Raw genomic sequence first — 27,631 nt, 5'->3', positions numbered from 1 at the left:
TTTACATTTTTGTAGCTCTCACCTATCCCTGACCTTCTATTCTGCTCCATCTTCTCCATCCCTTCTCAGCAATATAATCCATCACATTTCTACCTCTCTTCTGCTCTGAAGAAGAGTCATATGAACGCAAAACGTTATCTGTGTTTCTCTCTCTTCAGATGCTACCAGAATTGTGGAATTATTACAAAATTTAGGATCTGCAGTAATTTGCTATATCTATCCTATCAATACCTAGTTTTTATTTTGCATAATATGAAAACTGCATTTTACGGATCTATTGTGCACCGGGAGAGATTGTGGGATAGATTTTCACCTTTTTCTCATAGCCTCTCTTCTGACTGGAACAAAATATATTTTTGAAGAGTATTTCAATCCTTTAAGTGATGTAACCCTCAAGAACAGGCATGAAATTGACTTTTTTGTAGGTTTAAGGAGAATGAAATGATAAATCTTTGTATCTCACAACACCCAAATTACTTACTCCTCACAAACACACACAAGAGGAGTTGATTTTTAAAGATGTAATATGAATTACTTAAAGGGTAAAAACAGTCACTTCTAATCAGCCCCCAAGCTGATAGTTGAAGCATTGTCGGCCTGAATGGTTCGCTCTTGACGCACTGAAGAAAAATTAAGGTGCGAGAGTTCGGGAGATTAATTCACACTTGTTCACACCAAACAACAGCTAGCTTCTGGTTTTTCAATCAAAGGTGGGAAACCCCCAGGAGTGAAGAACAGGTAAAATGAATAAGCCCTATTCTCTGCCTAAGGTGCCTTTTGATGCAGGCCCCCCCCCCCCCCCCCCTTGTACTGGGAAAGAGTTGGTTTCCACCTAGTCCTTGCATGCCAGACTGACTCCCTGGCCTGTCCTTGTGGATTAATAAGGTGCTTACAAGTATTTCTTTTTTTTTATATAAATGTTTTTATTGGGTTTTTTTTGAACAAGGTATAATTACCGTTATGTTCACAGAATAAGAAACACACATAATGAAATGAAAATCGCTTATTGTCACAAGTAGGCTTCAAATTAAGTTACTGTGAAAAGCCCCTAGTCGCCACATTCCGGCGCCTGTTCGGGGAGGCTGTTACGGGAATTGGACCGTGCTGCTGGCCTGCTTTGGTCTGATTTCAAAGCTAGCGAATTAGCCCTGTGCTAAACAGCCCCTGTTTTTATATATATATATATATATACACACATTTAGAGAAGAAGGGCATACCCCAACATAAAAAAAAATACAATAACATATGAAATGGAATAACTGGTGGGGTATTGTGCATCAGCTTGACAGCGGCATCTCTGTACATCTGGCAAAATTACCCACACCACTGAAGTAGGCGACTGCCTGCGGGGGGCGGGGACTGGGGGGGCAAGCACACCTTTGGGCGCCGGGGAGAAAATCACAGCGTGCAATATTTGGCTGTGCTGTGTGTTGCTGTCGCCCGCCCTTCCCGGACGGGTCTCGCTGCCGTCCCACGCTCGCCCCCACTTCTGCCGCTCCTCCCGTCCTCCATCTCCAGTTTCCTCGTTCCCCGCTCCTGGAGATGTCATGCACGTTTGGCATCCCGTGTCCTCCCTCCGGCTCCCGCTTCCCTGCCCCCACCGGCCCTCCTCTCACCGTTACCCCCCCTCCACGGTTTCGCCTCCCTCTCCCCAGGTTTAGCTGTCTTCCCCCCCCCCCCGTGGTTCGCCCATCCCTCCTCAGGTTTAGCCATTCCCCCCCCCCCAGTCCATCTCGCCCCTCCATGCCCCGGCTACCTTCCTCCGACTCCCGACCATTTTCCCCTGATTCTTGGCCACCCGGCTATTCTTCCTCTTGTTCGTTGGCCACAAACAGGTCCCGGAACAATTGCATGAATGGCTCCCACGTTCTGTGGACGCCGTCGTCTGACCCTCGGATGGCGAATTCCATTTTCTCCATTTGGAGAGATTCCGAGAGGTCGGACAGCCAGTCTGCAGCTCTGGGCAGTGCTGCTGACCGCCAGCCAAACAGGATTCTACAGCGGGCGATCAGGGAGGCAAAGGCAAGGGCGTCCGCCCTCCTCCCCAGGAATAGATCTGGCTGGTCTGAAACCCGGAAGACCGTCACTATCGGGCATTGCTCCACCCTCACCCCCACCACTTTGGACATAGCCTCGAAGAAGGCTGTCCAGTACTCCACACGTCTGGGGCAAGACCAGAACATGTGGGCGTGGTTGGCCGGGCCTCTTTGGCACTGTTCACATCTGTCCTCCACCTCCGGGTAGAACCTACGCATGCGGGTTCTTGTTAAGTGGGCTCTATGTACCACTTTTAGTTGCGTCAGGCTGAGCCTTGCGCACGTGGCGGTGGAGTTGACCCTATGCAGTGCCTCGCTCCAGAGTTCCCACCCTACCTCAATCCCCAGGTCCTCCTCCCATTTCTTTCTTGTGTCCAGTACGGTGTCGGCCCTTTCTACCAGTTGGTCATACATGTCGCTACAGTTCCCTTTATCTAGGATACTTGCATCCAGTAGTCTTCCAGTAGTGTCTGTCATGGCGGTTGTGGGTACGTCCTTGTCTCCTTTCGTAAGAAGGTTTTGAACTGCAGATACCGTAGCTCGTTCCCCCGGCTAGCCAAAATTTCTCTGTCAGTTCATCCAGTGTTGCGATCCTACCATCTGTGTATAGGTCCCTGACTGTCAGTGTCCCTCCGTCCTGCCTCCACCTTTTGATGGTGGCGTCAGTCAGTGCTGGTGTGAACCTATGGTTGTTGCAGATGGGAGCCTTGCCCGACATTTTGGTCAGGCCAAATTGCTGCTGCAGTTGGTTCCAGGATTGGAGGGTGGCTGTCACCACTGGGCTGCTGGAGTGTTTTTTGGGTGGAGATGGGAGTGCTGCCATGGCGAGGGCCCAGAGGGAGGTCCCCACGCAGGAGGCCTCCTCCGCGCGCACCCACTCGGCCTCTGGCTCCTGGATCCATCCCCTTACATCGCTCGGGCTGTTGCCGCCCAGTGGTAGAATTGTAGGTTTGGGAGGGCTAGCCCCCCCCCCCCCTGGATTTTGTTTATTGTAGGACCTTCTTTGGGATCCTAGCATTTTTATAACCCCCCCCCCCCCCCCCCCCCCCCCCCCCCCAATGATTAGTTTGTCCAGTGCTTTGAAAAAGGCCTTGAGGATGTAGATCGGAATGGATCTAAACAGGAAGAGGAACCTTGGCAGTACGTTCATTTTGATCGTCTGGACTCTCCCCGCAAGGGAGAGTGGGAGTGTGTTCCATCTTTGCAGGTCCTTTTTTACTTCCTCCATCAGACTGGTGAGGTTCCATTTGTGGATCCCTTTCCAGTCATGGGCTATTTGGATCCCCAAGTAGCGGAATTTGTGTTGGGCTTGTTTGAACGGCAGCCCCTTTAGTGTTGCCCCCCACCCCCCCTTGCAGGTGTACTGGGAAGATCTCGCTTTTGCTCATGTTGAGTTTGTAGCCCGAGAAGGCTCCAAACTCTTTCAGGAGCGCAATTATTCCGTCCATGCTGCTTTGCGGGTCCGAGATGTAGAGGAGCAGGTCATCTGCCTAGAGTGAGACTCTGTGCTCTCTGCCTCCCCTTCGGATCCCCCTCCAATTTTTTGCTGCCCTGAGCGCGATTGCTAGCAGTTCGATTGCTAGTGAGAACAGCAGCGGGGACAGTGCTTATAAGTATTTCTTATCACAAACCCGTTTCTGTCACATGGCAACAGCATCAATGCTTTCTTTCCATTGTCCACACAATATGTTGATGGTTAAGCAGTTTGCCACACAATGAAAGGTATCTGACAACTCATCAACGATCCAGCTGTGATTAGACCCTGAAATGTTTGAAGTTCATCTTCACGGGGACAACAAGACTAACAACGATTGTAATTTTAAACATCCTCTGTTGAAATGGTGAAGGAAAGTCATTCAGCATGTGGGAAGGCCTTTTGATTTTCTGTCACTATTTCCAGAGATAGACGGAACTCTTCGACCCGGGCGGGGGGCGGGGGTGTCGGAGAATCGCCCGGGGGCCGGTGTCAATCCCGCCCCCGGTGTGTCCCGAATTCTCCGCTTCCCCCCGAGATTCGGAGGGGGCGGGAATTGCGCCGCGCCGGTCAGCGGGCCCCCCATGCCGATTCTCCGGCCCGCGATGGGCCGAAGTCCAGCCGCTGACAGGCCTTTCCCGCCGGCGTGGTTTAGACCACCTCTGGTACCGGCAGGATTGGTGGCGCGGGTGGCCTCCGGGGTCCTGGGCGGGGGGGGGGGGGGGGGGGGATCTGACCCCACGGGTCAGGCCCGCTATTTGGCCCACGATCGGGGCTCACTGATCGGCCGGCGGGTCTGTGCCTTGGGGGCACTCTTTTTCTTCCGCCCCCGCCATGGTCTTCACCATGGCGGGGGCGGAAGAGACCCCCTCCCCTGCGCATGCGCAGGTATGATGTCAGCAGCCGCTGACGCTCCCGCGCATCAGCGGACTTCCGCCGGCCGGCGAAAGCCTTTTGGCCCCGGCTGGCGTGGCGCCAAAGGCCGTTCGCGCTGGCTGGCGGAGCGGGAACCACTCTGGCGTGGGCCTGGTCCCTAATGGTGCGGAGAATTCTGCACCTTTGGGGAGGCCCGATGCCGGAGTGGTTCACGCCACTCCGTCCCAGCCGGGACCCCCCGCCCCGCCGGGTAGGGGAGAATCCCAGCTAAGGTCAGATATCTCTGTCTCTATACAGAAGCCACAAAATAAGTCACCTTATCTCTGGAGTCCATTTTATGAAGGTACAGTGTCCTTATTCCATGTCTTTAAACTAAAATGTACATCCCCAATAAGCTTAATATATGATGCGATTCCACCAGTACACAATACCTAAATCCTATTTTTACTGAACTATTAGCAGAGTATTAGATCAAAGCACTTAACTGAAAAAGGTACAGCTTCGAATGTACATCATGTGCATAAAAATTGTAATTATTGCTTTGTTTTTTTCTCAATTTATAACAGGGAAGACGTGGAGTCTGACCTAGTATTTCTTGGGTTACTGATTCTGGAGAACAAACTGAAACCACAGACAATTCCTGTTCTCACTGAGCTGTCCAATGCCAGGATTCGAACAGTTATGATTACAGGTGCTTGAGAAATGTATTATGGCTTACTCAATTTGTTCAATTTGTGTACCTGATGGCTTACCTAGTTAGGGTAGCGAGCCACACAAATCAGAAAAGTCCCAAATTCATCCGTATGGAACTAGCCAATTCCAAACAATGTAGTGTTGTAATAATTGATCTGAGGTGAAAGGAGAAAATTAGCTGAAGTTCCCATTCCAAATTATTTCTCGTGATTGGTGTGGATGGGAGGTAAGATCACAATTGGCCCGGTCCATCGCTGACTCTCACAGCCTAGGCAAATACATTAGCTACAATTTATGTTGAATTGAAAACTTGTCAATTACAATAATTTAATGCATTTCTTAAAATTAAGGCTCATCATGTTCTCCCAATATTGTTAGGGTAAGATACATATTTATTAAGGAAAGCTTTGGGCGCGAGTCTCCGCTCCCACGCCGGGTGGGAGAATCGCGTGAGGCCCGCTCTGGCACCCCTCGCGATTCTCCCACCCCCCCAAAAACGCGACATGCCGCTCAGAGAATCGCGGGCCGCCGTTTTTCACAGCGACCCGCGATTCTCCGACCCGGTTGGGCCGAGCGGCCTGCCGTTCCCGACCGGTTCACGCCAGCGGCAACCACACTTGGTCGCTGCTGGCGTGAACATGGCGCCAACAACTGTTTTGTGGCTTGTGGGTGGCGGAGAGGGGAGTGAGCACCACGACCGTGCTCGGGAGGGGACTGGCCCGTGATCGGTGCCCACCGATCGTTGGGCCGGCGTCTCAAAGGGACGCACTCTTTCCCCTCCGCCGCCCCGCAAGATCAAGCCGCCACGTCTTGCGGGGCAGCGGAGGGGAAGACGGCAACCGCGCATGCGCGGGTTTGAGCCGTCATCCGTCGTGACGTCAGCCGCGCTTGTGCGGGTTGGAGCCGGCCAACCTGCGCATGCGCGAATGACGTCATTAGGCGCGCCGGCCGCGTCATTCCCGGAGGCCGAGATTTACGGCATGGCCCTCCTAGCCCCGGGGGGTGGGGGGGGGGGGGGTGCGGAGAATAGCTGGCCAGGAGCGGCCTCCGACGCCGTTGTGAACCTCTCCGGGTTTCACGGCGACGTCGGGCCTTGCGGAAAAATCCGCCCTTTGTTTTTACTTTTTCTAATTTGCGCATTAATTCTGTGGGAGGAGGGTTTGAAACGCATGCGACACCAGTGAATAGGTGAATGAACTACTCAAGCAATTGGGCAACAATCGGATGAATTTCAGATATATTTTCTCATTTAACAGTGAGACTGTTACAAACTGTTTTTAAATTGCAGCCACTTTCCACAGGTGACAACTTGCAGACAGCTGTTACGGTGGCGAGGAATGCTGGGATGATTCCACTAACTCACAAAATCATTTTAATAGAAGCTTCACAAACAAAAGAATCAGGTCCAGCTGTCATCAACTGGAAGTTAATGGAAAATAACAAGAATGGTGGTCAGATTTGTCCTGATGTAAGTATTGACTGAGAATGAGGGGCTAGTACTCATATCAATGTTGCAGTTAATGAAAATTCTATGATAATTAGCTGCCAGCGAGTCATCTGAGGAGCATTATAAATTTTGAGAACAATACCCCAGTAAGCATGCCAACAGTACAAATAATTTGAATTTCTGACTTATAATTCAGTCAGCTATTTCAAATCACTATGTTTGTGTATATACATTGGCCAGTACATTGTGAAATTGGCCTGTAGTTTATGGGATAACGTAACAAGCATTGTGATATTATGAGGATTTTTCACCACTGGGTTACTGATTTATCAATTTTACGGGACATAAAATAAATTGGTTAGTACTAAACTGTAAAATTAAAGCTTTCAATTCATTATTACTGCAGGAATTATTTGTTCAAATGTTCCTTATAGATGACAAAAGTTTTAACTTCATTGCTGCTAACACTGTCTGAACAACTTCACTCTGTAACACACACCAAAGATATTAATATTTTGGTTCTATGATTTTGTCGAATAGCATTAAAAACAAAATAAGGTATTTATATGTTCAAGGAAACTAAAATTCCTATGGAGAGGGTGGAGAAGAGAAACTTCCATTTTGTCATGACTGGAAAATCCTATGACATTCTAGTGCAACACTTCTATCATTTACTACCTAAGGTAAGTCATCTAATACAAAGGACATCTGTATAATTATTTTATGCTTATTTTTCTTTAATGATTTCCTTGTGCATGTTTCATTCTCAATTGTATTTTTATTTCAGTTGCTTGTAAGTGCTACAGTTTTTGCCAGAATGTCACCAAACCAGAAGGGAAGCCTGATTGAGGAATTTCAAAAATTGGAGTAAGTTTTATAAAGGCATAGGGTGTGGGTGCACTGCCGGCTCAATGGAGAATCTCGCCAGCGGAGAATCCAGCCCATAGTTTTTTTTTCAATTAAGAGGCAATTTAGTCTGGCCAATCTACTTATTCTGCACATCTTTGGGTTGTGGGGTGAGACACAATGTGCACACTCCACACGGACAGAGACCGGGGCCGGGATCGAACCGGGTCCTGGGTGCCGTGAGGCAGCACTGCTAACCACTGTGCCACTGTGCTGCCCGATAAAGGCATAGTTTTTGAGTAAAATAAAGACATGCTAAGTCAAAGCAAAAAAATGGCCTTCAGTGAACCCCATTTGCTGTGAACATTAATTTACCATGATTTTAACTGCATGGTTTTCAGTTGGTTTGCTGTAGGCAAACGGCAACTCTGATATCAGATTATTTCATTTATAGAGCAATATAGTTGCAAGATAGACTACTCATAAAGTTTCTAATCTCTGCATAATACTTTACAATGGATTAATGTTTTTTTTTAAATAATATTTTATTAAGGTATTTGAAATTTTTTATAACAGTAACAAAAACAATGACATCAACATGATAAAATAAACATCCCCCCCCCCCAGCCCAATCTTCAGTCACCTCTATCATACAACAACAATCCACCCCCCCCCCCCCCCCCCCCCCCCCCGGAATACTGCATCTACTGACATTTTAATTTTCCCCCGAGAAAGTCGACGAATGGCTGCCACCTCCGGGAGAACCCGAACATTGACCCCCTTAAGGCAAACTTTATTTTCTCAAGACTGAGAAGCCCAGCCATGTCACTAACCCAGGTCTCTACATTCGGGGGCTTTGAGTCCCTCCACATTAATAAGATCCATCTCCGGGCTACCAGGGAGGCAAAGGCCAGGACGTCACCCCCTGAACTCCCGGACCTTCCGACACTCCAAAGATCGCGACATCCAGACTCGGCACCACCCGTGTTTTTAGCACCATGGACATTGCCTCAGCAAAACCCTGCAAAAACCCTCTAAGCTTCGGGCATGCCCAAAACATATAAACATGATTTGCTGGGCTTCCCGTGTACCTCGCACACCTATCCTCTACCCCGAAAAACTTGCTCATCCTAGCCACTGTCATGTGTGCCCGGTGGACGACGTTAAATTGTATTAGGCTCGGCCTGGCGCACGATGAGGAGGTATTAATCCTGCTTAGGGCATCCGTCCGTAGACCAGCCTCTATCTCTCCTCCTAGCTCATCCTCCCACTTGCCCTTGAGCTCCTCCACCGGAGTTTCCTTCACCTCTGAAAGCTCCTGGTAAATATCCGATACTTTCCCCTCTCCCACCCAGGTACTGGAAACTACTCTATCCTGTATCCCCTGTGGTGGCAGCAGCGGAAAGGCCGGCACCTGTTTTCTCAGGAAGTTGCGCACCTGCAAATACCTAAAACCATTCCCTGCTGGCAATTTATATTTATCCTCCAAAGCTTTCAAGCTGGGAAAGCTCCCATCTATAAATAGATGCCCCATCCTTCTAATTCCTGCCCTCTGCCAACTCCGGAACCCGCCATCTAGCCTACCCGGTACAAACCTGTGGTTGCTATAAATCGGGGTCCAAATCGATGCTCCCTCCACTCTCTTATATCTCCTCCACTGCCCCCAGATCCTCAGAGCCGCCACTACCACTGGACTTGTGGAGTATCGGGCCGGCGAGAACGGCAGAGGCGCTGTTACCAATGCTCCCACTCTGGTGCATTTACATGATTCCACCTCCATCTGCTCCCATGCCGACCTCTCCCCCACCACCCACTTCCTAATCATTGCTATATTAGCCGCCCAGTAGGAATTGCAGAAGTTCGGCAGCGCCAACCCCCCTCCCCTCCGACTGCGCTCCAGCAACACTTTCTTCACTCGCGGGGTTTTACTCGCCCACACAAAGCCCAAAATAATCCTATTCACCCGCTTGAAAAAGGCCTCAGGGATGAAGATGCGGAGGCACTGAAAGACAAACAGAAATCTGGGGAGGACCATCATTTGCACGGTATATAACCTCCCCGCCAGTGATAGCGGGAGCATGTCCCATCTCTTAAAGTCCCCTTCCATTTGTTCTACCAACTGGGATAGGTTTAACTTGTATATAGAACATAGAACATTACAGCGCAGTATGGGCCCTTTGGCCCTCGATGTTGCGCCGACCTGTGAAACCATCTGAAGCCTATCTGACCTACACTATTCCATTTTCATCCATATGTCTATCCAGTGTCCACTTAAATGCCCTTAAAGTTGGCGAGTCTACTACTGTTGAGTACCTCCCATTTCCGGGTCACCTGGATTCCCAGATATCAAAAGCTCTTCCCTACCATTCTAAGCTGCAGCTGTCCCATTCTCTTCTCCTGCCGTCTTGCCTGGATCGCAAACATCTTGCTTTTCCCCATGTTCAATTGATACACTTAACGCCATGGCCAATGGCTCTATGGCCAGAGCAAATAGTAATGGGGAGAGGGGACATCCTTGCCTCGTCCCTCGGTGTAGTTCAAAATACCCCAACCTCAGCCGGTTCGTACTCGCTACTGGTGCCTGATAGAGCAAGCGCACCCAGTCAATAAAGCTCTCACCAAACCCAAATATTCCCAGCACCTCCCACAGGTAATTCCACTCCACCCGATCAAAAGCCTTCTCCGCATCCATTGCTACCACCACCTCCTCCTCCTCTCCTGAGAGCATCAACATTTAGAAGCCTTCGAACATTGGCCTTGAGTTGCCTGCCCTTATCAAATCCCGTCTGGTCTTCCCCTATCACCACCGGGACACAGTCCTCTATCCTTATGACCAGTATCTTAGCCAGCAGTTTGGCATCCACATTCAGTAGAGAAATCGGCCTGTATGACCCGCATTGCTCCGGATCCTTCTCCCATTTCAAGATCAATGAAATTGAGGCCTGCGATATTGTTGGGGGAAGGATTCCCTTCTCTCTTGCTTCATTAAATGCCCTCGCCAGCAGTGGGCTCAATATCTCTGAAAACTTCTTATAGAATTCCACCGGGTAGCCGTCAGGCCCCGCGGCCTTGACCGACTGTATGCCCTCCAGCCCCTTGATTATTTCCTCAATCTCAATTGGGGCTCCGAGCCCCTCCACCAGGTCCTCCTCCACCCTTGGCAACCTCAACTGATCCAGGAATTGCCTCATCCCCTCCAACCCAGCCGGGAGTTCCGACTCATATAATTTACTATAAAAGTCCTTGAACACCTCCTTCACCCCCGCTGGTTCCAGGACAGTATTACCATTTCTACTCTTTACTTTACCAATCTCCCTGGCCGCCTCTCTTTTCCTGAGCTGGTGCGCCAAATTCTGCTTGCTTTTTCCCCATACTCATAGATTCCCCCCCCCCCCCCCCCCACCCCGGGCCTTCCTCAACTGTTCCACTGCTTTCCCTGTTGTCAACAGCCCAAACTCCACCTGTAACCTCTGCCGCTCCCTCAGTAGCCCCGCGTCCGGGGCCTCCGAGTACCTCCTGTCCACCTGGAGTATCTCTTCCACTAATCTATCCCTCTCAGCCCGTTCCACCTTTTCTCTGTGGGCCCGTATCGAGATTAATTCCCTTCTGACTACTGCCTTCAAAGCTTCCCAGACCGTCGCTGCAGAGACCTCCCCCGTATCATTTGTTTCCAGGTAGTTCTGGGTGGACTTGTTAACCCGCCCAAAGACCCCCTCGTCCACCAGCAACCCCACATCCAGTCTCCACAGCTGGCGTTGCCCTCTCTCCACACTAATCCATAGATCCACCCAGTGCGGGGCATGATCCGATACTGCAATTGCCAAGTACTCAGTATCCACCATCTTCGGTATTAGCTTCCTGCTCAGAACAAAAAAGTCGATGCGACAGTGTACCTTGTGGACATGTGAAAAAAAGGAAAACTCCTTCATCCTCGGCCATGGGTCTACTCCCCCCATCTGTTCCATAAAACCCTTCAATTCCTTTGCCGCAGCCGGCCTCCTCCCTGTCCTGGATTTTGACCGGTCCAATTCCGGATCAATGGCTGTGTTGAAGTCCCCTCCCATGATCAGGTTATGTGACTCTAAGTCTGGGATCTCACCTAACACCCGCCTCATAAATTCCACGTCGTCCAGTCCCGAGGGGAACACTTGGCTAACTCACCCCTTCCTCAATCTCATCTGGTCTGTAACTTTTAGGTGTCTCTCTTGTAGCATTGCCATGTCTGCCTTCAGTTCCCTCAAATGCGCGAACACGCGAGCCCTCTTGATCGGCCCATTCAGTCCTCTCACGTTCCATGTGATCAGCCTGGACGGGGGGCTTCCAACCTCCCCCTCCCCTCCCCCCCGCCGACTATCCATCGCCCTGTTTAGGCCAGCCTCGAGTTCGCGCCCTCCGCTTCCCCGGGTCCCCACTCGGGCTGTCGCCGTTCCCGACCTCCCATTTGTCCCCGAGTAACAGTTCCTCCCCTGTCAGCAAAGCAGCTCCCCCCCGCCTCACAACAACACTAAAAACCCAATCCTCCAAGTCAAACTCCAGCTTAACACCTATCCACTCCCCACTGTGCTTCCGAGAGTCAGCTGACCCATGCTGACTCGATAGCTCCCTGGCACCAAGCAGTCTGTCTCCCTATTGTACTCTCCTCTCTCCCCCCACATGAATAAACATTTTTAAAACATTACATTCCCCAGTAAACAAACAATAGAACAAAAATAGTGAAGAAACAATCACTTTAGAAAAATTGTCACCCAAAAAGCAGAACTAAATTCAAAGCCCATCCCCCCTTCTAACAAGGTCCCTGCAAGACAGATCAACCTTTAACCATCCACACAGCCCATTATTTCACATAGAGCTACTTAAATTTTTGCAATGCAGCCAAATCGCTGCCACAGTACTTCTCCAAGGCTTAAGTGTCTTTTAATTCACCTGCAGCTTCATTTCTTTAATAAAGGTCCATAGTTCGTCTGGTGTTTCAAATTAGAAGTCCCGTTCCTCATGTGTGACCCACAGATGGGCTGGTTACAGCATCCCGAACTTCACCCTCTTCTTAAAGAGGGTCGTTTATGCCAGATTGAACCCAGCTCGCCTCTTGGCCATATCCGCTCCCAGGTCCTGATAAATGTGCAACTCACAGTTCTCCCACTTGCTGCTCCGTTCTTTCTTGGCCCACCGCAAAACGTGTTCCTTGTCCATAAACGGTGAAAACGTACCACCATGGCCCTCAGCGGTTCGTTCACTCTAGTCTTCCTCGTGAGGGCTCTGTGCACTCTGTCCAATTCCAGGGGCCGAGGGAACACCCCACCCCCCATCAACTTCTCCAACATGTCCGTCACATAGGCCTTCACATCCGATCCCTCTCTGCCTTCAGGGAGGCCAACAATTCTGAGATTCCGCCTCCTGGACCTATTCACCAAGTCCTCCAGCTTCTCCTGCATTCTTTTCTGGCGGTCGTTCATCATCCCCACCTTGCTTTCCAGCACGGTTATATACTCCTAGTGCTCGGACAACTTTTGTTCGACCTCCTGGATCGCTCTGCCGTGGGTTTCCTGATTCTGAACCACTTGATCAACCGAAGCCTTAATCGGGTCCAGCGTATCCTTCTTCAGCTTGGCGAAGCAATCCTCGAAAAATTTCACCAGCTGCTCCGTCGACTACTGTGCCGTCTCCCCGTGGCCCTTGCCCTCCACCATGCTGTCCCGTGTTACCAACTCTGCTTGTGTCTCCTCTTTGTCATCTCACACAGCCATTTCTGGTCCAATTCTCCATACACCGGAGGGGGATTTCTCCTTCCTGTCTCACTCTTCACTGATTTATCCCATAAAATCTGACAAGAACGGAGGGGAAAGGTCCAAAAGTCCGTTACAGGTGGGAGCTATCAAATGTGCGACCTACTCCTCCATGGCCGCCACTGGAAGTCTACAATGGATTATTGTTAATGTCCTTATATTCTTCTTATCATCAATTAGCTGTATTTACCTGTCTCTGGGAGAGATCTGTTCATAAATCTAAAGTCAGAGTTAAAATCATTTATTTTCAATCATAGGCAATTCTTAGGCAAATAAGTTTCCTTTGATAATTCAGCAAATCTTCTGCATTTTTATGGCAACAATTTTGTGTTGCTGTTCTCTACAACTGTATTGTCAAACATAGGTTGAGAAAATATCTGCAGAATCAATATCACCAGATAGATTCAGATCCAAAAGACTATTAATTGCATGTTCACTCATCCATCGAGAACAAACCTATTATTTAGCTTCATAGAATCAAGCTGTTTCCTCAATACTTCTAGAATACTTGCTCCATTATAGCCCCTGGAAGTATCAAAGTGTCCACTTACTGCTCAACGTTGTGTAAATTAGTACTTAATTATCCCCTAGTTATTTTTGCAGTAATCTGAGTGAACATTTCTTCTAAATGTTATTTCAGTGCAGGAGTGATATCTTTAGGTCTATGAGCATAATTAGTATCATATATCTGAAGCAATGCAATAAATTAACTTTCAGCGCTTTCAAAAACCACACGTAAAATTTCAAAAGAGGCTTTGCCTGTAGATTAATGTAGTTTAGTTGAAGTACATTCTTGAAAAACAGTATCTAGAAAACCCCATTGAACCTTTCTTGGAATTGACTGTTTTTTTATTTTCCAGTTATTATGTGGGAATGTGTGGCGATGGTGCAAATGACTGTGGGGTAAGTACAGTTGGTACTTTAATCAGCAGAGTCAAGTAAACTTCCATTCATAAATGTTTATCATTTTTTTGCTTAAGACCACATTAAATAGAATCTCTGTAAAATATCTTTAAAAGATACATTACAACCAAGGATAGACAGTAGTGAGAAAAAATATCACAGAAGCTATGCCAACATTTACGCGGAACCAGTACACTGTAATTAATCTTTAACATTGGTTAATAGGGTGGCACGGCAGCGCAGCGGTTAGCACTGCTGCTTCACGGCCAGGTTCAATCCCAGTCCCAGATGTCTGTCCATATGGAGTTTGCACATTCTCCCCGTGTCTGCGTGGGTCTCACCTCCACAACCCAAAAAGATGTGCAGGATAGGTGAATGGGCCAGGCTAAATTGCCCCTTAATTGGAAAGAAAGAATTGACTACTCTAACTGAATTGGGTACTATAAAAAAAACATTGGTTAATAAATTAAATGCATTAGCAGTATAAACAAAACTTGAAGATTGGTGCAACATGAACTACGCTCTACCTATAAGAAATAAATAACTTTCTTTTGTTGATTTAGTACAGTTATAAAGTACAGTTATAAAGTGAAGAAACCCGAGTAATATTTGGTCTTTCAATCTTGCAGTAAATGATTTGTACTGATATGGATGGTATGGTGGTGGATAATCACCTTGTTCAAGTTAAGTCATTCAAAGTGTGAATTGTTTAGGTCAAATTTAAACGTTTATCTAGAGTGCACATCTCAGTTTAAAAAAAATAAACTTAGAGTACCCAATTCATTTTTTCCAATTAAGGGGCAATTTGGCATGGCCAATCCACCTACTCGGCACATCTTTGGGTTGTGGGGGTGAAACCCACTCAAACACGGGGAGAATGTGCAAACTCCACATGGGCAGTGACCTAGAGCAGGGATCGAACCTGGGACCTCGGCGCCGTGAGGCAGCAGGACCAACTTCCTGCACCACCGTGCTGCCCCACATCACAGTTTCTGTGTTGATAAAAAAAATCTGCAAGGTTATAAGAAAGTGAAATTATTCACAGCTAATACCTGTAACGTAAAGACAAGTCAATTAATTTTCCCTAATTTCATCATCCATCTCCCAGACCTATAAATTAATTGAGGGGGTGATTTTCCGGCCGCTCTTGCCCGTGGGATCTTCCGGTCATGCTAATGTTGTACCTCTGCCGCGCATTTCCCGGTGGGGGTGGATTTAATGGGAAATCCCCTTGACAGCGGCGGGACCGGAAGATCCTGACGGTGGCCAAACGTGGGCTGCCAGCATCAAGAAACACGCCACATGGGGAGGGGCTTGGAAACCCCTCCCCCCAGCTCTGAAGCTGTAGTAATCCAACTCTCAAACCACTGTTAATGCCTTTCTGTAAAATAAAACTAGAACTGATGTCAAATAGCAATCTAGAGTGAGGAATTTAAAGGAATCAGAGAAATAATCAAATGAAAATGCGCAGAAATTGAGGTTCCTCTTTTGAATACTCTTAAGGTTTGCCTGGTGAGACCTTGAGCTGTATCTGAATCTTGTGAGATGAGCAGGATAATAGGTAGGTGATATACCCTCAATTAAGATACGAGAGAGTGTTATTGTAAAACAAAGGCTTTAACAAACAGAGAACTTTGCCTGCCGGGGAGATGAGTGCTCACTGAGCGCCGCCCACAGGATGTCACCTTCTATCCGGCCCCTGGGAGGTGGAGCCGGAAGCAGAGTCCCCCAGGGTTCCAAACCCGGTCTTAAAGGGACATTACGTGCACGGTCTTAAAGGCACATTAGCCATTCATCACATTCACCCCCTGTTTAAGAATAACACAGAGTCCGTTGGGGGTGAAGTGGGATCACAAGTTCATTCTCTTTGGGGGCCTGATCGTCCTTGTCGACCTTCTCAGCTCGGGCAGTGGTGCGGCAGACACCAAATTCTTCGATGAGGGTACATCCGGGAGCACGGCAGTCGGAGATTTTGTGCGGTGCGGGGTGGGGGGTGGGGTTACATGGCCAGCGTGGGGGAAGGAGGAGGAGGAGCGATGGGGGGGCACGGTTGGTTGCGACAGGCGGTGTGGGGATGCAAGGGGAAACATTGGCGAGGGGGGGGAGCTCAGTAGGTGAACCAGCGGGTGCCAGATCCCGCAGGGAAACGGTATCTTGCCACCCGTCCGAGTGCGTGACGTAGGCGTATTGGGGGTTTGTATGTAGCAGCTGGACCCTCTCGACCAGAAGGTCCATCTTATGGCTCCTCACGTGCCTCCGGAAAAGGACAGGGTCCTAGTCGTCAGCCAAGGTGGAAGCGAGACCCCAGAGGTGGACATCCTGGGGAAGACAAACAAGCGATTGTGAGGGGTCTCATTCGCGGCCATGCAGAGGAGTGACCTGATGGAGTGGAGCGCGTCGAGTAGGACCTCCTGCCAGCAAGTGCTTGGGAGACTTCTCGACCGTAGGGCCAAAAGGACAGCCCTCTAAACTGTCGTGTTCTCCCTCTCCACCTGCCCGTTTCCCTGCGGGTTGTTACTGGTCGTTCTTCTCGAGGCGATGCCCTTGCTGAGCAGGTACTGATGCAGCTCATCGCTCATGAACGATGTACCCTGGTCGCTGTGGATATAAGCGGGGAAACCAAACAGGGTGAAGATGCTGTGTAGTGCCTTTATAACCGTGGCCGAGGTCATGTTGGGGCAGGGGACAGCGAATAGGAAGCGGGAGAACTCGTCGATGACGGTTAAAAAATAGGTATTGCAGTTGGTGGACGGGAGGGGCCCTTTGAAGTCCATGTTTAGTCGCTCTAAGAGCCCAGAGGTCTTTACTAGGAAAGCCTTGCCTGGTCGGTAGAAGTGCGGTTTGCACTCCGCGCAGATTTGGCAAGCTGGAGGAGTAGGGTAGGTTGCGGGGCTTAAGTAAATGGGTGAGCGGGGTGACCCCCGGGTGACAGGGTCATTGTGCATTGCCCACAGGCGATCCTCCTGCGTGTTGGTTACGTGCCGCGGGACAGGCCATCTGGCGGTTCGCTGAGCTCCCCTGGACGATACTTAATATCGTACGTGTAGGTGGAGAGCTCAATTCTCCACCTCAAGATCTTGCCATTTTTGATCTTCCCCGCTGCGCGTTATGGAACATGAAGGCGACCGACCATTGGTCAGTGATAGGGGTGAACCTCCTACCGACCAGGTAGTGCCTCCAGTGCCGCACGGCCTCCACAATGGCATGCGCCTTTTTCTCAACTGCAGAGTGCCGGATCTCGGAGGCGTTGAGGATTCGGAAAAAGAATGATACTGGCCTGCCTGCCTGGTTGAGGGTGGCGGCCAGGGCGACATCTGACGCATTGCTCTCGACCTGAAAAGGGATGGTTTCGTCCACCGCATGCATAGAGACCTTGACAATGTCAGCCTTGAAGGCTGACTGGGCCTCGGCCGTGACGGAAAAAACTGTGGTCTTTATGAGTGGGCGGGCTTTGTCCGCGTATTTGGGGACCCACTGGGCATAATAGAAGAACAGCCCCAAGCACCGTTTGAGGGCCTTAAGACTAGGGGGTAGGGGGAGTTCCTTGAGGGGGCGCATGTGGCCGGGGTCGGGCCCGAGGACCCCGTTTTCCATGACGTAGCCGAGGATGGCTCGTCAGGTTGTGTCAATGCATTTTTCTTTGTTGGAGGTCAGGTTGAGGGCCTAGGCAGTCTGCAGAAACTTTTCGAGGATTGCATCATGGTCCTGCTGATCATGGCCGCAGATGGTGACATTGTCCAAGTACGGGTAAGTAGCCCGCAGCCCGTACTGGTCCACCATTTGGTCCATCGTCCTCTGGAAGACGGAGACCCCATTAGTAACGCCTAAGGGGACCCTAAGGAAGTGGAAAAGCCATCAGGCCGCTTCAAAGGCATTATAGAGGTGGTCTTCTGGGCGGATAGGGAGCTGGTGGTAGGCAGATTTCAGATCGATCGTGGACAATACCCGGTATTATGCGATGTGATTGACCATTTCTGTTATGCTGGGGAGGAGGTACGCATCGAGCTGCGTGAAGCGGTTTATGGTCTGGCTGTAATCCACGACCACCCGTTTCTTTTCCCCTGACCGGACTACCACCACTTGTGCCCTCCAGGGGCTGTTGCTAGCCTCGATGACCCCCTCTTTCAGTAAACGCTGGACCTCAAGGTCATTAAAAGTCCAATCGACAGTGATTTTAAGCTGCCTCTGCTTTTCGTATCTCATCACATGGGGAAAACAGGTGTGTGTCCATTATGTTCTTCTAATTTCGTCACCCAAGGGCGGGATAAAAAACCCCGGAGCAGCAGCGGTTTCTCTGTGATAGAGTCTGTTGGTTGGATTTTCTCGTTCCGCCTATCTCAAGACTGGAAATTCCTGCCGAAGTCAACAGGCTTGTCAATAGTCCGTCAAATTGTCTGATCCAACCACAGCGGTTCCTGCGGTGAGCAGAACCAGAACATTTACCCCTGTAGCTAATTGAGTATGGAGTTTTGCTTGAGTCTTCTTGTTATAGTTTAAGCATTTGAAGTGTGACTTTTAGCATTTCAGGACTTGTGACACTAACAAAGATTATTATAAGGAGACCAAAACTGCACACAATCATCTTATAATCTTTATTAGTGTCACAAGTAGGCTTATATTCATACTGCAATGAAGTTACTGTGATAATCCCCGAGCCGGCACACTCCGGTGCCTTTTCAGGTACACAGAGGGAGAATTCAGAATGTCCAATTCACCGAACAAACATGTCTTTCTGGTCTTGTGGGAGGAAACCGGAGAACCCGGAGGAAACCCACGCAGATACTGGGAGGACGTGCAGACTCCGCACAGACAGTGACCCAAGCCGGGAATCGAACCGGGGTCCCTGGCACTGTGAAGCAACAGTGCTAACCACTGTGCTACCGTGCCACCCACATACTTTGTAATTCGTGTTAAGCTGGTTTAACACAGTGGGCTAAACAGCTGACTTGTAAAGCAGAACAAGGCCAGCAGCACGGGTTCGATTCTCATACCAGCCTCCCTGAACAGGCACCGGAATGTGGCGACTAGGGTTTTTTCAAAGTAACTTAATTTGAAGCCTACTTGTGACAAGAAGTGAGTTTCATTTCAATCCTAAAATCTGTGTGTAATTGTTAAGCTAAGTGGGAATTAAAGGCATATTGTATCATGAATTTTTTTTAATATTACTCCAGGTGTGGTCTCACAAAGGCCCTGTACTGCTGCAGTAAGACACCTTGCTTTGATACTCCAGTTCTTTTGCCATGAAGGACAACATACTATTCGCCTTCCTAATTGCTTGCTGCCCCTGCATGCTTGCTTTAAGTGACTGGTATACAAGGACACCCATGTCCCTTTGTCCATCAACATTTCCTAATTTGTCACCGTTTAAATAATACTCTGCCATTCTGTTTCTTCGTCCTCAGTGGATAACTTCAGATTTATCCATGTTATACTGTATCTGCTATGTATTTGCCACCCACTCACATTGAAGCCTCTTAACATCCTCCTCACCACTTACATTTCCACCAAGTTTTCTGTCATCAGCAACCTTGGAAATATTACATTTGGTTCCCCAACCAAATCATTGATGGTTCGCGTAAATAGCGGGGACCAAGCGCCGATCCCTGTGGAACCCCACTAGTCACCGTCTGTCATTCAGAAAAGTACACATTTATTTCCTATCTGCGAACAAATTCTCAATCCATGTCAATACATTATCCACAATCTCATGTGCTTTAATTTTGCACAGTAACCTCTTATGTGGGACTTTATCAAAAGCTTTCTGAAAACCTAAATGGGCCACATCCATTGGTTCTCCAGATACATGCTCAAAAAACACCAGTAAGTTTGTCAAACATGATTTCCCTTTCATAAATCCATGTCAACTTTGCCCAGTCCCATTGGTTACTGTAACTGGTGAGCCCTCATCATCATGGCTATTGGCAGATTTGCCATCAATTAATCTCGTTTAGCAATTGTTGTGGTCATTGTCTATTCATATGATTTTCTACTTAGACGTTTACAGCGAAGAACATTGAGGAAAATTGACAAGTGATTTTACCAAGTGGTTTGCATGAGAAATTCAATGTCATTTTGCCTGTTTTATTGGTGAAAAATGAGAGTTGGGGGCCGGAATTCACTGCCATAGAGATCCTCTGTTTCCGTTATAGCGCACCCCCGCCCGTGGGTTTCCCAGCGGCATGGGGGTGGCTATGATGGGAAATCCCATTGACAGGCGTGGGAACAGAGAATCCCGCTGCCAGCGAACGGTGCGCCTCCGAAAAATATGCGGCTGGGAGACCAGAGAATCCAGTCCAGGATTACGAATTTGAGGTCATGATCTCAAGGCTCTTATTTCCCCTAACCTTCAAGGACCTACCTGCAGTTGTCTCAGCTCATAGAGCTGGCTGGTATTTGGGAAGCCCCGACTGGTGATGTGCACTGGCCACCTTATTTCCATTCTGAAACTCACTTGCTTGATTCAAATGAGGCTGTATTTTCATCAGGCTTCAGGTTGGCTGGGATCGGCACTCAAAGCAATTTCTTTGCTGCCTTGCTGCTCGTTTTGTTCATAAGTTCAATTTCTCAGCATTATATTTACAGTTCACTGCAAAATGATATCAACGAAATCACGACTCTAGCTTAAAAAGCAACATTTCTACAAGAATAATCTGGGTAGGGTTGAAAACGTAAAGAGTTGCAGATCTGCAAGAGTTTAAATATTTTTATTTCTAGGCTTTGAAGACTGCTCATGCAGGGATCTCGCTGTCTGAACAAGAGGCCTCTGTAGCTTCACCATTTACCTCAAAAATTCCTAATATTGACTGTATTCCACATCTTATCAAGTAAGTCCATTAATATCTATTCAAACTCTGCACAAATTATAAGAATTCATAATTGTCTTATTATGCGATTCCTCTTAAAAGCACAGGGCAGAATAAGCCTTTAGAATCCAGTTAATCGTGTAACAACACCACAGAAATTAATTTATACGGGTGACAATATAAGTGACAGGCCATCACAAAGAATGAACATTGACAAAGATATTCGTTTAATTATCTTGGCTAATCAAAAATTAATATAATGGTACAGAATTGTGAATTATATAACTTCGTAGGTTTTGGAACTAGTCTTTCTGCTTCTTTCCATTATGTCTCTTGAAATATTGCCTGAATCAGAAGCATGCTTGATTTGTAGTACTTTGATGGTGAGGAGTTATCTGCCTTTCAGATTGCAATCATCCCATCTGGAACATCTGGAAGCATGGGTGTGGGTGCCATTTCAGTCTTCATAAATGGATCAGTCATTGGGCAAGGCACATTTAAGATGCAACAGATTTTTAAAAAGTCACAACTGTGCTAGTTTTCATTGAGTATGTGATTTCTGTAGCCTTACTGATGGATCTCTGTGGCTATTCGGAACCCTGGATATCCATTATCCCTTCTCAGTTCCCAAATAACAGAGGTCAAGTCTGTGCTTTTTGGCAAAGTCCATTGGACCTTTATTTTGTCAGCTGTAATGCCCACTGGTAACTTTATTTTCAATATAACCTTCAGAGAGTTCCGACTAGCCCTTTAGCAAGCTAGTCAGATTGATTGTCTTTAGCGACTACAGTGGTTGAGTTTTAAAACACAGATCGTGGTAATTCCTCAAATCATAACACACAGTATAAAATGACTGAATGATTTAAACAAAAGAAAGATAGCGATTTAGCAAAAGCAGCAAGGAAATGGGTTTTAGAAAATGATAGATTGATTCCGGAATGAGTTTTCCATCCTGGGTTAATTATTCTAAAGGAAATTATTACCTTAATGTCTTGCCTTCTTTTCACCTCTGATTGGCTTTAATTAATTTATAATTCACTCAATTCGGCCAAACTATCTCTCCATCAATTTTAAGCGATATATGTATTTGAATATATTAGTGCCAATTTCTCATTCCACGCCTGCCAATTTTCCAGCTTATCCACACCTGCATCTAGACATTGGGCGCGATTCTCCGATGTCACGCCGGTTGGGAGAATAGCGGGTTGCGCCAGTTTTTCACGTGATGCCAGTCCGACGCGCTCCCGCTATTCTCCCAAATGGCCAAATCTGTTCCGTCGTGTTTCACGCGCAAAACCACGGAGAATCGCCCGATGCACCCAAAACGGCGATTCTCCGGCACCCCCACTATTCTCCGGCCCGGATCGGCCGAAGTCCCGACGTCGTGACGCCAGGTCACATCGTCGCCGTCCACATCTGCTTTTTAAAGTCGTCAGCCAGTCGTGCTGGCTGACGAGCAGTGAGGAGGTGAGCGGACCGTCCCGGAGTCTCCGCAAACTGTGGAAGGCATCCCCGAAAACGCAGCAGCCAGTGGGAGGGGGGGAGAGGGAGAAGTGGGAGGGGGCAGAGAGGGAGAAGTGGGGGGGGGGGGGGGGGGGGGGGGGGAGAGGGAGAAGTGGGAGGGGGGGAAGCGGGAGAAGTGGGGGGGGAGAGGGAGAAGTGGGAGGGGGAGAGTGAGTGAGTGGAGGTGGGAGGGGAAGAGTGAGTGAGTGGAGGTGGGAGGGGGGAGAGTGAGTGAGTGGAGGTGGGGGGAGAGTGTGAGTGGAGGTGGGAGGGGGGAGAGTGAGTGAGTGGAGGGGGGAGAAGGAGTGAGTGGAGTGGGTCGTCCACCCCCGGCTGCAACATCTCAGCCGCCCTGCCATGGCAGGACGGTGACGAGGACACAGACGCTGGTTTCCCTGTGGCTGATGGGCACAGGCCACTGACGCACCGGTGAGGAGGATGCATTGTTAACTGCCCGTTGGATGCTGAAAGTGACCAGGGGTTAGGCTGGCCGCGTGTCAGCAGCGCGACCAGGCCACCGGGGCACACAGGTATCCCATGGCAGGCGGCTGCTGAGGTGTCGAATAACATCCGTCTAACATGTTGTATCTCTGCCCCCCACCACCCTTCTGTAGGTGATCATAATGTATTCAAACCAAACGGCAATGTTCAGTGTAGTGGTTGGAGCCGCTGCACTGCAGTTGAACATCCAGCAGCGTCCACAGCGACATCCCACAGTGGATGCAGGGGCAGCTGCAGCAGCAGAGGGAATGGCCGCGGCGTGGCCCGTCGTCGAGCAGCATTGGGGGGAGGAGGAGGAGGAGACATTGATGGTGGAGCCAGGGCACCAGAGGCGACGAGCGAGGCCTAGGGTGTACCGTGCCCGGATCTCTTTCGAGACACTGCCGGACATCACCTGCAGGAGGAGACTACGGTTGAGCAGAGAGACGGTCGCCCATATCTGTCACCTTGTGGTGCACCTCGCCCCACATGGAACGGAGGAGGACACGCGATACCGGTTGCTTCAAGGTGACGGTGGCACTTAACGTTTATGCTACCGACTCCTTCCAGTCTCCGAGGTTGGTGGTGCGCCAGACGCAGCACACAGACACGACCCGGGTGCTGGTAATATCCAGAAGGCTGCACGACGGCTCCGGCGAGGACAGCGGGCACACGACACGTTGGTGGCTGCAAGATTCACGCGTCGCGCGCGACGGCATCGCTGAACACTACCACTACCACCTGCATCACCAGTCGTGCAGACGGTCAGCACACAACTCCGAGATTTCACCGCTCGTCAACCCCAGCGACACTCGGTGACCATCACGATCCCCGTGGCAAGGAAAAAATCACACAGTCTGACAAGTTAGGTGCAACAGTGAGTTTAATGGTGAATATTAAGTACCGATGCCCTAGCCCCTACAACTAAACTGTGCCCTTCACCCGTGCCAACTTACTATGTGTCCCTCTTCATTGCCTTACGGGCCCTACCACTACGTCTAAGTGAATCCCCAGATGGTACAGCAGGAGTGGAGGCGGACTGTTGAGAATCACGTCCTGCGACATGTCGCCTCGTTGGCACTCGTTTCCTGGGGCGACATGGCCTTGATGGGCCAGGCTGCTCTGCGGGCGTTTCGAATGATGTGGTGCCACCCTGCTCTGCCAGCTGCCCACCCAATGCACCAGGGATGGGACGGGGGGAGGCCGAGAATTCCGGGACGTCCCGTGATGGAGTTAATGGGACGGGCCCCAGAACCTCCTCCTCGCTCGGGGAGCCCGGTGGCCCCCGGGCCTCACTGTGGGATGGAGGTGCGAGCGGGGAGGTGCCCCACCGACACCTGGCGCTGCCAGTCCTGGAGGCCTGCAAGCGTATCGACCAGGGTCCGAAGGTTCGCTGAGACGGAGTCCAGGGAGTGAGACATTCCCGCCAGGGACTGGGCGACCTCAACCTGTGAGTGCACGACGCCATCCAGCACGTTGGTCAGGCGGTCGATGCTCTCCGCGACTGACTGCTGGGACTGTGCCACGGCGTGCTGGGACTGGGCCATGACCTGCTGAGACTCGGCCAGGGCACGTAGCGCGCCGGCAATGTGATGTTGGCTCTGGTGCATTGCTGCCTGTGAGAGGGCAACCCTCTCCAGGGCCATGGATGACGCGTGCACATTAAGCCCAACGCCTTGCAGAACCTGACCCATGGCCAAAACCGTTTCACCTATTGTCTCGACCGCGGACGCCACCCGTGCGGTGTCGGCCTGGGTGGCTGCCATGAGCGGCACCACTCCCTGCTCCTGGACGCGGTTTGACTCCTCTAACTGCGTCTGCAGCTGCTGGAAGACAGCCCTCATCCCGTCATTGTGTCCCTGGGTTTCAAAATGCATCGGGTGTCCAGGTGGGTCGAGTAAATCTAGGAACTCGGGAAACGTCTGGCCGCCAGCTGGATGCTGGGCCTGGGCCTGGGCTGCCCTCCGACCGTCCAGCCCCTCGGCTGCTCCGACCTCCACCTGCTGTACCAGCTCAGCTGTGTGGTGCACACCAGACCGTGACCCAGGAGCCTCATCACTTAATTGCCCAACCGAGGTGAGTGTCTCTGGGACGGTGGATGGTCTGGGAGACAGCAGTGCCGCAAGCTCTAGGTCCTCGTCAGTCATAAAACCAGCAGAATCCTCATCCCAGTCATATCCGAGCGCAGGGCGCACGCGGCCCATGTCTGGTTCTCCCTCAGGTGAGTCTGCTGACTGTGTCGCCGTCCTGTGTGCGTCCTGCTCTTGAGTCCCCGATTTGGCGGATGGCACTCCTGGCTGACCTCCTGCCATGCTCTGGCGTGCGGCCCTGGGTGCGGTGGTCGTGGCGGATGGGCGCCTGTGTGTGGCAGCAGACGGCCCTGGATGTTCGTCAGCACGCCCGAGGGAACAAAATAATACGGGGTTAGTTAGACACGCTCAGCCGGGCGTTGGATGGTCCAGTGGGTAGAGTGTGAGGGCACAGAGGATGGGGGGTCCAGTGGGTAGAGTGTGAGGGCACAGAGGATGGGGGGTCCAGTGGGCAGTGTGTGAGGGCACAGAGGATGGGGGGTCCAGTGGGCAGTGTGTGAGGGCACAGAGGATGGGGGGTCAAGTGGGCAGTGTGTGAGGGCACAGAGGATGGGGGTCAAGTGGGCAGTGTGTGAGGGCACAGAGGATGGGGGGTCCAGTGGGCAGAGTGCGAGGGCACAGAGGATGGGCTGGGTGAGGGGGAGGGGTTGTCATGCAGGGTTGTCTCACTTGGTTCTGCACCTCCAACCTCGCATAGCGCGACCTCCCGGGTGGCAGATCCCCCAGCAAGGTCCAGTGCCCTCTGCTCGAACACTGTCAGGGGGTGCATGATGGGTGAACCCCCTCCGGTTCTGTTCCGCTCACGGTTGTTGTGAGCAGTCTTGTCCTGTTGGTGGGTCATAGATAGATCATCACAATTCGTCAGGTATCATCAGGGCGTTCAGATATTGGCACAGGTTGGGGGGAAAGTTGCAGCTACACCATGGCATCTCTCCAGGGGGTCGCAGCGCTCATGTGGGTCTGTGACAACTTTGTTAACCACCCTCCACTCACTCTCGCCCCCCCTCCCCCTCGTGCCTGGGGTGGAGGTGGGTGATGAGGGACATGGGGGGGGGAGGGGGGATGATTGTGACCCGGGGGCACCCTCATGGCACTTACCCTGGCAGCCCTGGTGAGGTCGTGCAGCTTCTTGCGGGACTGCTCCCCAGACCGAGGGGTCGGCCCCACAGCACTGACTGCTATGCCCACCTCACGCCAGGCCCGTCGCACAGCGCTGGGTGGGTGGCGATGCCCTCGTCTTGGGCATATGATGCCCCTGCGCTGCTCCACCTAATCGAGGAGGGTCTCGATGTCAGTCTCACCGAACCTCGGGGCGGCCTCCATGGCTCCGTCATTTTCACCCCCTCCCTTGTTATCGTCGCTCGCGCCCTTTTACGACGTTGAGCGGCGTCATTCGGGCGTCGTGGCCTTCGGACGTCACCCCGCACGTGTTTCCCGCGGCCCCGCTCCTAGCCCATTTCCAGGGCCAGAATCGCTCGTGAATGGGGCCGTTTCACGCCGTCGTGGAACTCGGCCGAGTTCACGATGGCTTTCCCAGTGCCGCGCGGCATCGGAGAATCGTGCCCATTATTTGAGAAACACACGGGGCGATTCTCCGCACTCACGACGGTGCGGAGAATAGTGGGGGTCGTAAATTTTTACGGCCACGCTAGTCTGACGCCCTCCCGCTATTCCCCCCTCCCCCCCCACGCCCGCCTCCCGACACGAATCGCTGCCCGCTGTTTTTTTACGGCGAGCAGCGATTCTCAGCTGGCCGATGGGCCGAAGCCCATGCCCTTTACGACCGTTTTTAGGAACGTCAAACATACCTGGTCTGACCGTTCGTAAAAACGGCCGTAAAGTTCGGATCTTGGGAACCATGGCACCGATTGGCACGGCAGTACCACGGCCGTGCCAAGGGTGCCATAGGCCCGTGATCGGTGGGCACCGATCGTGGGCAGCGGGTACTTACCCCGCGCACTCTTTGTCCTTCCGCCGCCCCGCTGTATCCATTCGCGGGGCGGCTGAGGGGCATCCCGGCCCGCGCATGCGCGGGTTTCGCGCAAATGCGCGATGACGTCATCCGCGCATGCGCGGGTTGAAGTCTTCCAATCAGCGCATGCGCAGCTGACATCATGTGACGCGTCAGCCATCGCAAACTCTGGCAAGCGGGCTTAACGAAATTCGATTCGGAGTTCACGGCCGCGGCATGCTAGCCCCGACCGGGGACCAGAATCGGTTCCCGGTCGTGGGGGTGGAGGCTGGTGTCAAACCCGCCCGGTTTTGACGCCAGCCTTACGATTTCTCCCGGTTTGGGAGAATCTCGCCCCCAGTTTTTGTTCAGAAATTATCAGCCCTAGACTGGCTGTTACTATAGAGATGGAACTACCAGTTTGTTACTGTATAACAATGGGGCCTTTTAGATAGTTGATGTCATTGTTCTTACAATCTTAAGCAAGTCTCAAGCAACTTGCAAAATGTTTCCAGCTATTTGGCTTCCCTTACTCTCATAGTTAATATGATTATAGTTAATTATTCTTAATGAGTTCTCAATTAAACCTCTTATATCTGACTAGAATAGTCAATTTCTATCACTTACTGTCTAACTTCAGATGTATTGCTGAGTGGTAAGAATGACCTTTTCACCACTAACTATTGACTCCAAGTGGTAAGATAATTAATAGTATCTGTTTACTGCCCACAATTTTCAGACAATTG

General features: G+C 50.6%; 1 protein-coding gene across 3 annotated transcripts in view; it reads left to right on the top strand.

The window, feature by feature from the left end:
- Positions 1–27,631, top strand: part of LOC119976236 (probable cation-transporting ATPase 13A4) — a 171,330-nt gene that overhangs the window by 100,434 nt on the left and 43,265 nt on the right. For all 3 annotated transcript variants that reach the window (XM_038816583.1, XM_038816582.1, XM_038816581.1), the window contains 6 exons: positions 4,953–5,077; positions 6,381–6,547; positions 7,102–7,209; positions 7,314–7,393; positions 14,016–14,058; positions 20,773–20,882. In XM_038816583.1, coding sequence (XP_038672511.1) covers positions 4,953–5,077; positions 6,381–6,547; positions 7,102–7,209; positions 7,314–7,393; positions 14,016–14,058; positions 20,773–20,882 — 633 coding nt within the window. The remainder of the gene's footprint in view (positions 1–4,952; positions 5,078–6,380; positions 6,548–7,101; positions 7,210–7,313; positions 7,394–14,015; positions 14,059–20,772; positions 20,883–27,631) is intronic.

This window comes from Scyliorhinus canicula, chromosome 13 (assembly GCF_902713615.1).
Source record: "Scyliorhinus canicula chromosome 13, sScyCan1.1, whole genome shotgun sequence".
NCBI lineage: Eukaryota > Metazoa > Chordata > Chondrichthyes > Carcharhiniformes > Scyliorhinidae > Scyliorhinus > Scyliorhinus canicula.
This window is presented reverse-complemented; position numbering and strand designations above follow the sequence as displayed.